Source organism: Gymnoscopelus microlampas (assembly GCF_963454915.1).
Source record: "Gymnoscopelus microlampas genome assembly, chromosome: 13".
In the NCBI taxonomy this organism is placed as follows: Eukaryota; Metazoa; Chordata; class Actinopteri; order Myctophiformes; family Myctophidae; genus Gymnoscopelus; species Gymnoscopelus microlampas.
In genome coordinates, this window is record NC_139950.1 from 6,349,658 (window position 1) to 6,367,690 (window position 18,033).

Sequence of the window (18,033 nt, forward strand, 5' to 3'; positions counted from 1 at the left end):
CTTCGAGGGAGTGATCAGTATCCGTCCCGGAAAGATTATTCACTTTTGGGTCTAAAAGGTTGAGGGCGATTTTAAAAGGTCACGGGCAAAATTACTTACTCATCTTGACGTTTGCAGTGTTTGCCAAAGCACTCTAATGTGTGCAATATATATTCTAGTGTGTCAGCTTTAAAGCACAGAATGGTGCCATTTATTCTTGTTTCTGGGGGTCCTGCAATTTTATGTTTTTGTCATGAGTGACCATATCATATTTGATCATGAAAAAGAAAGATGCTTGTCCTGCAAAGACGAGGCCATAATCAAGAGCATCCGGAAATAATTGTTGGACAATATCACTATCATTATACTAAAGCTATTTAAAGTCAGACAAAGTATTCTATCTTCCTCACGCATGATTGAACACTGCCAGTAAACTCAGTGAGTATTAACAAAACAACCCTGAACAAACCGATGTTCAGGGTTTGAATTCTGCAACAATTTATTTCAAATTCATTCAGTCATTCATTTTCTATGAACACCAATCCGTTTCATTACATGTAAAGCTACTTTGTTGGCCCAAAAAAACGTAATACTTTTTGAAAGGAGGTGGCCAGTGCACATGTGAGGGAATCATCTGTAAAACAAAAAAACTGATGAAAACAAAATGATTTACTAACCAGACCAATATCTTTGGAAGCAATATAATGACTTAGAATCTCAAAATAATGACAATATACTGAATCTAGAGAGTGTGTGTGTGTGTGTGTGTGTGTGTGTGTGTGTGTGTGAGAGAGAGACACAGACAGATGTGTAGTACCTCCCTTTTGTCAGAAGATGGGGTACTTTCCTAACATTCCGTCTGGTCTCAATAGTACGTCTGAAATGTATAAACATAATATCATAAAAGAGTAGTTGTAGTTGAAAAATAACATAGTGATTAGTAGGTAGGTTCTGGGGGTCTTATTGTAATTTGTGTGTCCAAAGTTCGAATACAGAATATTTTTTTTGTAAAACAGTATTTGTCTACATTGTGGTATTGCTACTTTTTATTAAGTTTATTTATTAGCAGTAAGTACAAAATCTGCGAATGACTGAAACTGAGCGTTTTAGCACTTTTACTTTTGGTATTTAAAGTACATTTTTATACCAATACTTGTACTTTTACTCAAGTAAATCAATGTAATGTAAATTCCGGACTTTCACTTCTACATTGCGGTATTTGATACTTTTTACTTATTAAAACATTTCAGTACTTTTTCCACCACTGACACATGCCCGCGCACACACACACACACACACACACACACACACACACACACACACACACACACACACACACACACACACACACACACACACACACACACACACACACACACACACACACACACACACACACATACACACACACACACACACCCCTCCCACTTTCACTGGGGTTGGTCGCCATGGCAACGGCCAGTCAGGTGACTGTCTGCAGACACAGGGTGCAGAAAAAGGAACATGGCTGCTAGAGCTGTCACAATAATAAGAGACCAAATGAAAAACAACTGAAATATAACATTTAAATCCACTTGATTTCCACGATCGTGTCCGTGACCAAAGCGTGGAGAACCAGGCCGGAGGTGATCCAAGGTGATTATTGTTGTTATTAACATCATAACGGCCACTTGATCACTTTGATCTGACGTTTATAGCAGCTAGTTTTAGCAACAAGCCTTTAGCTTGACTATGATGATGATGATGATGATGACGACTGTGGTACTGGAGCTAGCTGAGTAAACCTCTAAATGGGGACCGGGGACCCCCGCCCCAGGGGCCCTTGCGTTGGGGTACCAGGGGGTCCCCATGGTAAATTAGTAGCTGTAGAATACAACTCTCGTAGACGTAATTATGATTCTGACGTTTTCAATCTACGAGAGTTGTAGATTGTCCCCCCATGGACACAGGGACTTTCAGCACTGGTCCCCGTAGATCTCCAAACATGTACAAATTAGAAAGAAAAGCTGCTTACCTCAACGCCCCAAATGTTAACTCTCTTTACGGGGTAGTGGTTTAATGTAATAATCCATATATTTCAATAAAGAAGTGTTTTAATGTCGTACGTGGCCGAATGCCATTTTTTCACCCTCGTTTACTTTCTGTTTACATTGAGTGTAATTCCGGGTTTCACCAGATGGGCGCGTCGCTACCACCCATTGGGAACTTCCGACAGAATCGGCCACAGACGGCATTAAAACACTTCTTTATTGAAAGATATGGATTATTACATTAAACTACTACCCCGTAGCGAGAATTAACATTGGGGCGTGGGGGTAAGGACCTTTATTTTCCATGTGTACATGTTTGGAGTGTCTACGGGGTATAGTGCTGAAAGTCCCTGTGTCCATGGGGGGTGAACCCTACAACTCTCGTAGATTGAAAACGTCAGAATCATAAATACGTCTACGAGAGTTGTATTCGACTGTCTACAGATACACTTTAGCCATGTTTTATACTTTGGGGCGATTCAAAAATAGCAGATCTACAAGCTCAAAGCACCTTGTAGATCTGCTATTTTTGAAAAATCTCTGGCACAGAGTATTTCTGAGATCGGGGGTCGTTTCGCAGCTAAATGCATGTCATTTTGGGGGGTCCTTGACGTGAAAAAAGCTCTGATCTATTCTCCGCTTAGTATGACAGTGTCGCTAGCCGACAAGTGAGCTTGGGTCTGTTCTGATCGGCGGGCGACGCCGCGGGAGTTGGAACCCCCTTTGAGTCAGAATGTGCCTTGATGTCTCTACTCTCTGTCTGTCATTGGTGTGAGAGAGCCTGTTGACAGTGGTGGAAAAAGTACTCACATGTTTTACTTAAGTAAAAGTATCAATCAGTGTAGACCTACTTAAGTAAAAGTATCAATCAGTATCAGCATCAAAGTAGAAACACTCTGTAAAAAGACTGGAATTCAAAATTTGCTACCTGAATTCAACTGTAAAAGTATTGGTATAAAAATGTACGTAAAGTACCAAAAGTAGAAAGTATACTCATTATGCAGAATGTCCCATTGCACAAGATTTCAAATGTATAAAATGTATGAAAATCTTTTGAAAATAGCAGATCTACAAGCTCACAATTTTGTTGATTGGTTGTTTTCAAATGGCCGAAATGTGTATAAGGCTGAAGTGGGTATGTTTTGTAATACTCAAAACAAAATCTACAGAGTAACTAGTAAATAATAAAGTTGTCAATTAATTGTAGTGGAGTAAAACTACAATATCTGCCTCTGAGTTGTAGTGGAGTAAAAGTATTGCCAATTGGAAATACTCCAGTAAAGTCAGGACACAGATTTTAGCCAATCAGGAGAGAGAACTCATACCAGATAACAGGATAAACAAGTGAAATTGGAAGTGATGGCACAATAAACGAAGCAGCAGACAATATTCAGCTCAAGCTGATAAATGGTCGTTGTGGGGTTCTCACTCCCTATTGGATAAAACTTGTAACCCACCTGAAAATTAATGTTCTGTTTAGTAAAGCTTTACTGTAAATGGTGCATTTATATAGCGCTTTTATCCGAAGCGCTTTACATAGATTGTGCATTACATTCACCCATTCACACACAGATTCATACACCGATGGCAGAGGAAACCATGCAAGGCAGCAACCTGCACATCGGGAGCAATAGGCTCTATGCACAGCAGCCATATTGGAAAGAAATTGGGCCTCTTCTTACTTCCTTCACATGTGTTACCAATGATACTAATGAAGGCTCTGTTCCATTCTGGTCAGGGTGCTGATATTGTGCATGTTGGCTCACTAGAAACACTCCATTTTGGTTCCCAAATGGCCCCTTATGGTGGGTGTGTAACTCTGAGAGTGTACAAATGGAACCAAATGGACCATTTGGTTCCATTTGTACACTCTCAGAGTTATGGGGGTCCTTGAAAATAAGACAACCACTATGCCACACTAAATGGAACAGAGCCTTAATTAGTATCATTGGTAACACCTGTGAAGGAAGTAAGGAAGGGGCCCAATTCATCCCCAATATGGCTGCTGTGGCTCTATGCACAGCAGCCATTTTATGAAGACATTCACAGGTGTTACCAATGATACTAATGAAGGCTCTGTTCCATTTAGTGTAGCACAGTGGTTTCCACGACCCCCATAACTCTGAGAGTGTACAAATGGGTCCATTTGGTTCCATTTGTACACTCTCAGAGTTACACACCTGTAAGGGACCATTTGGAAGCCCATGAGGGTCCTTGGACCCCAACTGTAGACCCACTGGTGTTTCCAGTGAGCCAACATGCACAATATCAGCACCCTGACTCTGTTTGACCAGAATGGAACAGAGCCTTCATTAGTATCATATGTAACACCTGTGAATGTCTTCATAATATGGCTGTTGTGAATAGAGCCTATTAGGGGTTCAACGTCTTGCTCAAGGACACTTCAACACTAACTCAGGGGGAGCCCGGGATCGAACTGGGAACCTTGCGGTTCCCATCCGGCCACAATATATAGCTTTAACTTTTACAAAAAAATCTTTTTGTTTTAACCCAAAATATCACTATGTAGGGTAGGCTGGTATCTCATATGAACACAAACAGCAGAAATGTAATGTATGGCTTCACAGGTCAAGTAACAGATTCCATTTATTGTTTGATTGATTGCAATTTGTATTGACAAAACGTGCATATAGAACATGACCATATATTTAGGATAAAACATGCAAAAAAAAAAAGTTTGAAAGCCTATTTCCAATGAGGCCATTTAAATCAGGGGTCTTCAACAGGGGGTCCGGGACCCCTAGGGGGTCCTCAGAGTTACTACAGGGGGTCCGCCAAATCGTTGTGTGATTTTACATTAACCACTTCAACCAAGCATCCCTATTCTGAGGAGAACTTTAGCCAAAAATAGCAGATCTACAAGCACACAACGCCTCGCGCTGTGAGCCGTTGTGCGTTTGTAGATCTGCTATTTTCGGCAAAGTGGTTTGATTTAGGGTGGGAAAAGAGCAGACTAAGTACAGAGTGAAAGGTCAAGTTTACTAAGTATTGTTTAAGTGCATGGTTAAATGTCTGGAAATGCACATTAACATGAATCCAACATGATAGTGCTGTGAAACAAGTCTATGAAGCTGCCTATGAAATCTATGAAAAAATACATATTTTATACAATATATAATGGGGGTCCCTATTTTATCTCGCTCTCAGCCAAGGGGTCCTTGGCCTGAAAACGTTGAAGACCCCTGATTGAAATAATTGATTCTCAACTTTTTTTCATTTTTTTTTCAAGAACTCCCAGTTTGATATGCATTGTGCTACGGACCCCCATTTTTCTTTTAATTTTCTTTTATCTCTGGGACCCTAAACGGTAAATCCTCAGTCAAATGGAACAAGTCAAATGGAACCACACAGACCCATAATGGTCCATTTGGCTCCATTTGACCTGTAAAAGTCCATCTGGACCCCTGGTGGTCCGTGGACCCCACATTGAGCACCACATACTTCAAATCAGCATCATCATCATAGGCTCTATGCACAGCAGCCATATTATCACTTCCTTCACAGGTGTTACCAATGATACTAATGAAGGCTCTGTTCCATTTAGTGTAGCTCAGTGGTTCTCAGATTGTTCAGATTTCCACGAACCCCATAACTCTGAGAGTGTACAAATGGAACCAAACGGACCCGTTACACACCCGCAAGGGGCCATTCGGAAACCCCTTAAGGAACCATAGGGTCCCTGGACCCCAATTTCAGACTACACTGGTGTAGCAGAGTGTTTACAGTGAGCCAATATGCACAGTATCAGCACCCTGACTCTGTTTGACCAGAATGGAACAGAGCCTTAGTTCATTAGTATCATTGGTAACACCTGTGAATGTCTACACAATATGGCTGCTGTGAATAGAGCCTATTATCAACTTTGTGTGATTTCAGATGAGCAAGGCGCCGGGCAGCATGGCGAACGGCCCCAGTCAGAGTAACAACCACGTGGGGAGAGACACTCAGGTGTGGGAGAGGCCCTGGAGCCTGGAGGAGATGAGACAAAGCAGTGCCACCTGGTCTCTGGCTGCAGATTCTGGGGTAAGGCAAAAAAGAAACCAGAAATGAGCAACCAGGTCTATGAAAACAAGCCCAAAAGAAGTGACTGTAGGCCACGTGAGCACTTTAAAGGATCCCTGGCTAATAAACCTTATATGATTTAATACATTATAATTGCCTTTTATAAATAAAAAGAAAAAAAGAAAAACGCCTTAAATATGTTATTTTTGGTTACATGTCGCCTTTCTGACGGTTACTAACCCTATACCTAACCCTAACCCTAACCGCACGCGGAAGCCACGTAGTCGGAGTAGTGGGATGTCGGAATGGAAGGCGGTTACCGTTATCTTCATCTTTTACTCAAGCGGGCCCAATGCCTGTTGCAAGTTGATGATGTCATGTGTCCATGTGTGGTCTAGCCCTATGGAATTTATGGAATGCATGTGCTAATAAAAAAGTACTTTATACTTCCTAAGGTTGAGCATCAAATCAATATTTTAAATGTTTTATTTGCACATGCATTCCATACATTCCATAGGGCTGGACCACAAATGGACGAATGACATCATCAACTTGTGACGGTCATTGCCCATATTGAGTAAAACATGAACTGTTTCTAAAATAAATACAATATTTAAGGTGTTTTTATTTTTTATTTTTTGTTATAGAGGCAATTATAATGTATTAATGCATATATGGTGCTTATTAGCCAGGGATCCTTTTAAAACGTACAGATCGGCATCTACAAGCTCACAATGCGTTGTGAGCTTGTAGATCTGCTATTTTATTTTAACAAATCTTGGAGGGAAAAAAAAGCTAAACATTTGAACAACACAAATCTGGTACAGGGGTCCCTCAGTCCTGGCACAACATATTTTTAGATATGGGGGGTTTATAGAAAAACAAGCCCAAAGTCACTTATAATAAGCGGACATGGCAACACTGAAAGACACCACTGCTATTTGGTCCGGTATGATCCAGGATTATGGTCTTGTCGTTGTTTGGTCCACAATGCTTTTTACTGTCTGTGTGAGGAGTTGTCAAACTTCTTCATGTCAAGGACCCCCACATTCATATGTACAGTATATGGCCGCGGACCCTCATTTGAAAACATTTAGTTCCAGGGACCACCATAAAAGATTAGATTAAGATTAAAATCATTCAAAATGTTTCAATATTTTTCAAAAATAGCCGATGAAGGAATCGGTTTGATTAGTTTTGCTGGGGAACCCCCCAAATAATTGCCAAAACACAAGGCTGCACAGTGCACAGACAGATGGGGGGGCTGCGTGTGAACTTTTTGTCGATTTTCAAGTGGGCTTTGATCCAGAAAAGGTTGGGAACAACTGCTCGAGCACCAGAGGTCTTGTCATGAACTGCTTCCTTCCATCATCTTCAAGAATGTCCCTTCTGGAGAGGCCCGTGGATAATGAGCTCTGCAACGCTTGTAATTCAATTAAGCCTGCTACTGTAAGCTAACGTCATCCACATGAATACTTGGACACTGCAACACAGCCCCCGTTTAGAGGGGCAGCTTGGCATAACTCAACTGCACGAAATATCCTAATGAATATCCTTGTTGCATATAAGTACCCGAGACTATAAAATAAGATGGGTATTTTGGTATGAAACCCCACACTTTTCATTTAACCAAGTATCCTATATCATATCATCGCATGCTATAACTACGTGTCACTCTGGCATTTGTAACAAACCAAACCACTTGAAAAGTGCTTGAGAATTCAGTGACTTTTCGGTGTTTTTTATTTTTATTGTGGAGAGACCTGGTGCTACAGTTACAGTAAACTTAGATGCATTATGAGTTATGATAATTTTGATAGTGGAGAGACCTGCTGCTTCAGTAGATATACATTAATTATGAGTTATGATGATTTTTTTAATAGTGGAGAGACCTGCTGCTTCAGTAGACATGTACATGGGGTGTGGGGCATCCACGCACTAAGAGGCACGACTTGACCCAGCTAATAATGGTTTAATGGGACGCATCGCTCCAATAAGCAGCAGCAGCCAATGTGGTTTCTGTGTGTACTGTATGTATCTATGGCTAACTTTGGCATCAATGTGCTTCCTGTGCACAGCTGTTCCTGTTCCTACAAGACTTCTCTCAGAGGATGTTGTCAAAGACCCACGAGATGGAGAAACAGCTGGACGGGCTGATCAGAGACACCAAGGCTGCAGACGCCTGTCTGCACTCCGTCTTCAACGACTTCCTCATGCTGTCCAACACACAGTTCATAGAAAATGTGAGATCTTTTAAAACATATTGTTGTCTCCGCCAGGCCGAAAGGAGTATGTTTTGCACCCTGTCTGTCCGTCCGTCCTTCTGTTTGTGAACAGCTAATCTCCGGCACCGTTGGCCTGATCGCAACGAAACTTTGCACACACACAAATGTGTGACAAATCACTAACCTAACACCTAATCAAAACACAGGAGAAAACCGGATCAAAATAAAGGCTACCCAGTACCCAACCCTATGAAAACCCAGGCTGTTGAAAAATACTGAACATCTCTAAAAGAAAAAAAAAGTGTGGCAGGTTGGCTGGCGGTCTGTCCGGCTTTCTCCCACTGGAGCGGGAGAAAGCCGGCCTTTTTGACTTCCCTCCAGAAGGCTGGAACCAATCATCTCCCTGCAACACATCACAACCTGCAAACCAACCAGTCACTCACTCATTCAATCAGCCAGGCACACCTGCAGCCCTTCGCTCAAACACACAGGCTAACCTACACAGAAGATTAAAAACACAAGCGTAAAATGTCCTCACGACAGGGTCGTTGTTCATTAAACATTTAATGTTTTATTAAACATTTATGTTCAACCGCAGATCCGACCAATATGTCTGAGTCCTAGTGTCAAGGGCTTTATACCCGTTGTACCCGTCTGTCTGTGTCCCTTTTGTGCCCATACATAAACCCCTTAACAGACGACAGCTGGTTGCAAGCGTCATACTGCGCAAGCGTCAAACCCATTCTGCCAGGTCTCGCTAGGGCGCGCAGCACTAGCCAACACACAAGAGGGGGTTGGGGTGTGCTGAAACTAGCGCACCCCGAAACAACAGGCTGAGAATTGATTGCATGAAACAATCACCTGTGCATCCAGTCTCAATGTTGGTAAACAAATAATTGGTCTGTAGAGATCTCTGTATCTGTCTGTCTAGATGTGTCCCTTTTATGCCCATATATGGAGATCTCTGTATCTGTCAGTCCTTGTCCCTTTCATTCACATATATGGAGATCCGTATATGCCCATATATTGGCATGCCCATATATGGGCATATCGGTTTGATCAGGGTTCTGGACAACTAGAGATCCATACATGCCTATACCGTGGTCCTGCCTATATTTGGGCGTATCTGGCTTGTTTATGGTTATGTCAGAGTGACGTGGCCGTGGTCCGCCCGCCCGCCGGCCAGCCCGCCCACCTTCCCATTAGCCAATCTTAATATAGGATATTTTGATTGTGTCTCTTGTACCAGAGAGTTTATGATGAGGAGATCGAGGATCCTGCACCCAAAGCTGAGGCTCTGGACAAACAACCAGAACCGGTAACAACAATTCATCCTTTCTTCTTCTTTTTTTTTTGCTTTGTCTTTATTGAAATTTTACAATCATATGATTTCAGTACAAACTTAAACAAGTATTAATAATTGTAAGAACAAAAAACAATTAAGCATAAATATAAAGTGACATTTCACTTCCTGTGGGAGTACATAGATAACTTTTTATTTTATTTTATTTCCCTCTATTTTGTTGAATGTATACATTAGCCATTTTCCTCACATCTTTTTGCAATCTGTTTTAATGTACATCCAACGCTACTTGAAGAATGATATTGCCATGACAGAGATCATATAAACCAGGGGTCTTCAACAGGGGGTCCGGGACCCCTAGGGGGTCCTCAGAGTTACTACAGGGGGTCCGCCAAATTTTTGTGTGATATGATTTTTCTTTTTACCTTAACCTCTTGAACCCTATCATCCCTTTTCTGAGGAGAACTTTAGCCAAAAATAGCCGATATACAAGCTCACAACGCCTCGCAGCGCAAGGCGTTGTGAGCTTGTAGATCGGCTATTTTTGGCAAAGAGGTATAGGTGTAGAGGGAAAAAAGAGCAGACCAAGTAAACAAAAAAAGTTTAATCTGACTGAAACACAATTTTATACAGTATAGAGGGGGTCCCTGCTTCATCTCTCTCTCAGCTAGGGGGTCCTTGGGCTGAAAACGTTGAAGACCCCTGATATAAACTGTATGGTGGATACCCTACGAGTTGTATAAACGTAGATGTGTTTTCCCGTAGGAGAAGACTCGAGAGCAGAAAGAGGCAGAGTTGATTCCTAAGATGCAGGAAGCAGTGAATTACGGTCTGAAGGTTCTGGATTCTGCCTTCGAACAACTGGACATCAAAGCAGGGAACTCGGACTCTGAGGATGACGACACGGCGGACAGAGTGGACGCCATACTGGAGCCCAAGGTACAGCTCTGTTACCGTTTAGATTTTCCTATTTTCATTTTCAGTTCTTTTTTTTCAATCTCTCTTTTTTTCTTTTAACCCATTAAAACCGGGAACGCGTCTTGTGTAACCACTTCAACCATTATTTTATACTTTGGCTATTCAGAAATAGCAGATCTACAAGCTCATAGCGCGGCACCGAGTGCCGCACTATGAGCTTGTAGATCTGCTATTTTTGAAAAGTTTTGAACATTTTTGCCAATCTTCAATATATTCACCTGTATCCTAGGCTGTGTGTTTTCCACTTCCTGTCAATTTCATTGGATATCATTGGTCATCTGACCAGTTTCATTGGATTTCATTGGATCAAATTGACAGGAAGTGGAAAACACACAGCCTAGGAAACAGGTGAATATATATATTTCTAAAGCGAAGCAAAGATTTGAGTTACAAATGTTCGCTTTAAAAAATATATAAAGATATCAAAGATTTGCTCAAATTTTCATGATTTAAAAAAAAAATAGCAGATCTACAAGCTCATTGCACGTGAGCTTGTATATCTGCTGTTTCTGAATAGCCAAAGTATAAGATAATGGTTTAAGTGTTTAAAATGTAACATGACAGATGCTTTCCCGGTCTTAATGGGTTACTAGATTATAATACGTTTATGTAATAATAAGCAAGAGTTCTGTAGTACAGTGGTTCCCAAACCTTTTAGCTCGAGACCCAAGCTAGAAATTTGACGTCTCCCCAGGAAGCCAAACTACGGAAAAGAGCAGATCTACAAGCTCACAACACGTTGTGAGCTTGTAGAGTTGTTACTTTCACTACTTCTTAAAAGGTTCTAATTTTTTTTTAATGAATGGAATTCTTTTTTTTTTATTTTTTATGTATGGAGTTATTATTTTTCCTGAAAATTAGTGATTTGTTTTAAAATCTCATGAAACTATTGCAAAATAATGATAAAAAAAAAGGGGGGGGGGGAATGGATCAGCACCCATAAAAACGTGTCCGTGACCCACAAATGGGTCCCGAACCAGTGTCTGGGAAACATATCATTGCTGTCGGGAAACCTCTTATGACCATACTCTAACTTTTTGTGTTTTTTTTTCATAAATTAACGCCCTACTTGATCTTACTGCAGCGTCACAAAACCAAAAGTAGCAGATCTGCAAGCTTGAAACGCGGCGCGAAGCGACGCGTTTTGAGCTTGTAGATCTGCTACTTTTTGATGCTTTTGAATTTGAATCCTGACAAGTAACAGTTTTGGACATAATGAGGTTTCCACCCGACAGAGGCGATATTTCACAGGTTCTGGCCTTGCGTCCATACTCTACTGCTCAGTTTCAGATGAACTTCTCAGATACCAATTTGTCCCTTCTCAGAAGGTAGTGTTAACTAATAAAGTGGTAATATTAAATAGATTAATGCTGTTTTCTGCCCCCCCCCCCCCCCCCCCCAACCTTCCAGGATCTTTACGTGGACAGACCCCTACCATATCTGATCGGCTCCCAGGCCTTCATGGAGCAAGATGATGTTGGACTGGGTGACCTATCGAGTGACGGTAATTCACCCTCAAAAAGACAAAGGAAGCACATTTTAATGTTTTAACTCTAAACCATTCAAATGTTGTTGTTGTTTTTTCCCCAGAAATGTCCTTGGACAGTGATCGAGACAGTGTGATGGAGAGCGAGGATGAAAAGGATGAGGTAGTTAGACTTTTTTCTTCTATTCATTTCTTTTTTGAACAAATCCACCTGTATGACAGTAAAGTGACAAGTTAAGGACTTATAAGACCTTTTAAATACCAAAAAAACTAAATGAATTGAAAAAAAGACCATTACTGCATCAAAAGTAATCAACAAACTGGTCAAACATTGCCCAAATTGTCAAATAATCTAAGAAAAGGGTACGACGCCATGCGTTGTGAGCTTGTAGATCAGCTATTTTCACAATATTTATCTGTGGAACCGAGTCAAACAAAATTGAATGCCTCAAGTCCCCATTTCAAATATGATTATTTTGGGATTCAAATAATGATTATTTTTGTGGGTCACGGCCTGAACAGGTTGAGAACCACTGCAGTATAGCCTGCGTGTTTAGTTCGCATCTCATATGTGAAAGCGTTTTCCTCTTTGCCGTGTGTGTCAGCAGCAGTCAGAGGAGGAGTTCGAGCAGGAGGCCAACGGCAGCATTAAGAAGGTGAGCTGACTTTCACTTCAAACTCACTGTTCACAGTCATGGTCACAGTCGAACATTTGGGCTGATACAAACGGCATACGTGAACATGAGAGAACAAGACACTCCGCGCCTCGTCACGGTGGTGGGGTTTCTAAAAATGCGGCGCTCCCTTCATAAACACTCCAGGAACAAAAACGAAATCAACATCTTTTTGGATACGGCCCTTAACTGTAGTCTCAGTCTTTTCAGCATGTGGTGGCATACCTGTTTCCTGTTGCGGTTCATTTCCCCATAGCTTCGTTTGATTGGCTCTGCAGCAGATTTGAACTGGAAACACATGTGGAACAGGAACACGCTGAAAACCTTACGGTTATGCACAGAGCCCATGGATTAACGATCTGAGTCACCACGACTGACTTAACCCACATTGACTGCCAGAGTTTATTCATAATGTACTCACCCACTGCCAGAATGTTTTATCATTTTTTATAGAAGAAATGTGAATTATTTGTCCGTTTATTATTTAACATTGAAGTGAATGGATTTTTTAAAATGTATTTTTTTATCTCCTAATACGTTGTGAATAACGAAAAAAAAGTAATACTCAAAAATTAGAGAAACATTTTAGAAATTCAAAAACAAAATACAAAAAAAAGGGGAGAATTCTCCCCTTTGGCGGTCAACACCATTGACTGAAAAGGGGAGAATTCTCCCCTTTGGAAATGAGTGTTAAGACATGAGGCGATTCTTTAAAATGTTTTCTAAATCCTAACAGTTTTTTGAAAATAAATCTAAACAAAATATTTTCAAGATTTTACAAAAATAGCAGATCTACAAGCTCATAGCGCGGCACTTGGTGCCGCGCTATGAGCTTGTATATCTGCTATTTTTGAATAGCCAAAGAAATCTAAAGTGACACAGATGCGTTCCAGGTCTTAATGGGATAAGTCATTTGGATTCCACAGAAGTCGGCATGTCTTCTATGGAGGCATATCATGCACTGAAAATAGGCCATCTACACGCTTACGATGTGTCACATTGCAAAGCGTTATAAGCTAGTAGATGGCCTATTTCTGGTTATTCGTTATTTTAAGATTAAATAGTATTTGAAGAATTCATCTTCCATAAAATCCTAATGATCTCCGATATTTCATAAAACGCAGATTTTTAGGACTTGGCCTAAACAAACACTTTTCAGTCACGAGATTTTATTTTGCTTCAATCCATGAGAGGCTATATGTAAACCGTTGAACACGTTGTTGTCCCCCCCCCCCCCACACACACACACACACTCGTATCCCGTTTAGAAGCCGTCCATGGTGAGCTACGACGATGATGACGAGGAAGACGAAGATTCAGACATATTCGGAGAGTCGGACAAAGAGGATGATGATAACGAAGAGGACGACCAAAAGGTGATATGGACCATAGAGAAGTGTCAACATTACTAATAGATGTTTATGCGTTTACGCTAACCATGATAGTTGAGAGTGAGACTGCTGTAGCCGAAGAGAACAGATCTTCAAGCTAACAACGCTTTGAAGATCTGTTCTTTCCGCAAGCGGCACCGTCGTGTGCTTTATTAGGCATAAAGGCCCTGACACACTGCACGCGTCAGACGCTCGCGTCATCAAGCGCACCCATTGGTTTGCCACGGCTGTATTCACACTGGAGGCCCTCCAGGGTGATTAGACCAGTGGTTCTCAAACCTTTTTGTGTCAAGGACCCCCTAAATGATATGTATTTGGCTGTGGACCCCCATCTCAAAACGATTTTGTGCCAGGGACCTCCAGAAGCAAAGATTTGAGTTAAAGATGTTTCGCTTTGAAACTATATTCAAAGATTTGCACAAATGTTCATGACTTTTCAAATATAGCAGATCTACAAACTATGAGCTTGTGTATCTGCTATTTTTTGAATAGCCAAAGTATAACATCTTGGTTAAAGTGGTGAAAATTATTGTGAAGCTATATTAACCCATTAAGGCCTGAGTCCAATTCTTAAAATGTTTTTTGAAAAAAAATATGAAAAATATTTGTTCACGATTTAAAAAAAAATAGCAGATCTACAAGCTCGTAGCGCTGCACTCGGTGCCGCGCTATGAGCTTGTAGATCTGCTATTTTTGAATAGCCAAATAAATCTTAAAGTGACATATGCGTTCCAGGTCTTAATGGGTTAACTAATTTTGCTGGGGACCCCCTGGTACCGCCAAGAACCCTTGGGGGTCTAATCACCCCGAAGGAGTTTATTTCTCAACAATGACCTACTCACCTTTACCCCTTGCTTGTATTGTGGTGTGTGTGTGTATATGTTTGTTTACACTTGTGTTATTATAGCAACACAATCCGTCTCTAAATTATGGGTGGACTCGCATGACGCGTGTGACCGACACTTACAGTGTGTCAGACTCGGAGCCTTGCGTGTGAAAGCTTTTACATGTGATGTTGGTCTTTCAGGAGGGAATATTAACGTGACGTTTTCTTGTGTGTCGTTACGTGAAGTCTCTGTGTCACATTCAGAACGCAGGACACCAGGCGACGTTTGCGGACGAGCTGGCGGCCCGGATCAAAGGAGATCCTGTCTGCAAAGCAGAGGCAGATCGCACATGTACGTCTTCATGTTTCACTGTTTTAGCTCATTATTTACCAACTGTCACTCAATTTATTTTTATCATTATTATTATTATTATTTATTTAGTTTTTAGTTCCTCACTCATTTCATCTTAAGACAATACTCTTGAGGTGATCTGCCATGTTAAAGGAGCACTTCACCCATTTTCACATTATAATTGGTCCTTACTAATGCTCATTATGAGATGGTACCATTTCTGTCTACTCACTCACTTTGTGTCTCATTGGTGGGTTGTGGACAGTTCAGAAACCTGCCTATGACATCATCAGTTGGGATTCCAAGCTGATAGAAACTGCACAGCCTCTCTCTTCCTGGAAAGTTAGCATGCTGAAATAGAAGCCATGGTTCTTGCATTAATAATACTAAATATGTATACAAAATCAGTTTGATACCTTGTTTGTCACTGGTAGGGCAGGTTTCTGAACTGTCCACAACCCGCCATCTTATAATGAGCGTTATTGAGGACCAATTATATGAAGATGGGTTGAAAATGGATGAAGTGGGTGGTGGTTGGTCTCATGTGCATCGTGTGTGCATGCTCATACCTTCTCTTCATGTCATGTCTCCAAAGCGTTGACCTCAAAGAAGAAAAGTAAAAGCAAGAAAGATCAAAAGCCTCCAAGAGCAGCGGGTAGGATCACATATTCACCTTCATGTTTTCATACATTTTGCATCGCCATGGATTTTACGTTCTGTTGGGTTACTGTTCCAACAGTGCAAACTGGTTGTACCGTAAATCTCGTTCATTGAAAAGGTCCTGTCAGTGATATGTTGTGATTTTAAAGAAAACGTTTGTTTTTGTTACAAGTTAAAGCTCTCTCTGGTAATCATTGCTACAGAGTGTTTGTTCAGTAACAGGAGTCTCCTTGTCTCTCCACTCTCCAGCCCCTTAATAAACAGGTGGGACACCAATTTCAGCCAATCAGGAAAGAGTGCCCATTCATCAGCTTGAAATTTATATTGTTCCAATTCGGCTGCTCCTTTTTGTTTCATCACTTCCAATTTCATGCGTTTATCCTGTATGAGTTCTCTCTCCTTATTGGATGAGATTGATATACCTAAAAATGCATTTTCTGTTTGTTCAGCAACCATAACAGTCTCCCTGTTTCTCCTGCTGTTTAATAAACACTCTATAGCAGGGGTTCTCAAACCTTTTTAAAGCACAATCCCATATTTTGAGGGATTTATTTTTGGCGACGCCACTTTTTCTTTTTTACCGTTTCTTGATGAAAGAAAATCCTTCCCGCGACCTCTCTTTAGGTCTATATAGCAATGATTACTATTAGAATATAGAGCTATGTGGGGGTTTGAGTTCACCGTGGTGCATCCGGCTTTATCGAGCGTCTACATGAACACAATTTCCCCGTGTTCGGGGGAGGGAAGACGGGCAGGGTGTGCGATATTTGTCACTGCGTTTAATCCTACGGGCTGAGGGCGGCAGGGAGTGTTGGGCGGGAGGAGTAGGACGAAGGCTCTACGTCCTCCCAGGTGAGTCCGTAGGGTGCAACAGCGCAGCGGTGACACCACAGAGAACTATGTGTGGGGAGTAAATATTTGGTATAACGACTTTATCTGGGAGAAAAAAGTGGTAAAAAGCGACGACAAAAAAAGAAGACAAAAGAATATAGAGCTATGTACTACTTATTTTAAAGGACAACTTTAGTTTTTTACAACCAAGGTTTATGTTTTAGATTGTAATTAAAGTAAATAAAATATGAGTGTTAACATTTTTAAATGTACTGCTTTCTATAGTTTTAGCAATTTTCGCAATCTTTTTTACAGTGGGCGGGGGCATTCTGTCCGGTGGCTAAATATGTATTTTTTTACACAATAACCCGGTGTTTTCTTTATTATTATTTACAGTAGCTCTTCTAGCCCCCAATAACTCAAATCTGGCCATCAAAGACCACAGGACCTTTTTTATTGTGTAAAAAAGGCATATTTAGCCACCGGACAGAATGCTGTAAAAAATATCGCAAAAATTGCCAAAACTGTAGAAAGCAGTACATGAAAAAAAAATAACACTCATCTTTTATTTACTTTAATTACAAGCTAAAATATAAACCTTGTTTGTAAAAAACTAAAGTTGTCCTTTAACAAAGAAATATCACTTTACACCCCTTTTAACCTGGTAGCAGCAGTAGAAGATGACAGCGATGACATGTTCAAGCCACCCAAGATGGACGACGATGACTTTTCTCCCTTTGGAGGAAGGGGAGGTCTCTTTAGTGGAGGGAAAGGCCTGTTTGATGATGATGATGAGGTACCCTGTCCTTGATAACCATTACCCTTTACATTATCAATGATTTATATCATTTATTGATCGTATGATTGCTGCGTGCTGTTTTCACTGTCTAGGGTGATCTCTTCTCTGACGCACCGAAACCTGCCAGGTCTGAAGAAAAGGCCCAAACCAGCACTCACACCACAGGTAGGACACTCTACAAACACAATTATCCATAAATGTTTCAGGTCCAGGCTCTCAAGGGAAGGTAGGTTTGGTAAACGTAAAAGGCCTTTAATTCAGTTGGCTTGAATAATTAAGCCTGGTTTTATTAAGCCTAATTGAATTATGCAGATTTATTTAAGCCTAGTAATAAAGTTGATTATTGATATGTTTCTCCCCCATGTAAGCGACTTCGAGTACTTCGAAAAGTGCCATATAAATATAGCAAGATCGTTGTTATTATTATAGGATGGGGGGAATCTGTTATCTTTCAGACCTTTTCAAATTGAAAACCA

General features: G+C 40.9%; 2 protein-coding genes across 7 annotated transcripts in view; both read left to right on the forward strand.

Annotated features, from left to right (window-relative positions):
* LOC311058363 (uncharacterized protein) overlaps positions 1-18,033 on the forward strand; it is a gene marked incomplete at both ends in the record, with an annotated part of 195,684 nt that overhangs the window by 123,440 nt on the left and 54,211 nt on the right. The window lies entirely within an intron of this gene.
* washc2c (WASH complex subunit 2C) overlaps positions 1,480-18,033 on the forward strand; it is a 35,748-nt gene continuing 19,194 nt past the window's right edge. For 2 of the 6 annotated variants that reach the window (XM_084075758.1, XM_084075763.1), the window contains exons 1-13: positions 1,480-1,614; positions 5,907-6,053; positions 8,111-8,275; positions 9,507-9,575; positions 10,326-10,499; positions 11,949-12,042; positions 12,129-12,187; positions 12,630-12,680; positions 13,967-14,074; positions 15,162-15,267; positions 15,863-15,922; positions 17,427-17,554; positions 17,650-17,722. In XM_084075758.1, the coding sequence (XP_083931884.1) occupies positions 5,907-6,053; positions 8,111-8,275; positions 9,507-9,575; positions 10,326-10,499; positions 11,949-12,042; positions 12,129-12,187; positions 12,630-12,680; positions 13,967-14,074; positions 15,162-15,267; positions 15,863-15,922; positions 17,427-17,554; positions 17,650-17,722 (1,234 nt within the window). In that variant the 5' untranslated portion in view covers positions 1,480-1,614. The remainder of the gene's footprint in view (positions 1,615-5,906; positions 6,054-8,110; positions 8,276-9,506; positions 9,576-10,325; positions 10,500-11,948; positions 12,043-12,128; positions 12,188-12,629; positions 12,681-13,966; positions 14,075-15,161; positions 15,268-15,862; positions 15,923-17,426; positions 17,555-17,649; positions 17,723-18,033) is intronic. The other 4 variants (XM_084075760.1, XM_084075761.1, XM_084075759.1 and 1 more) reach the window with 4 other exon arrangements.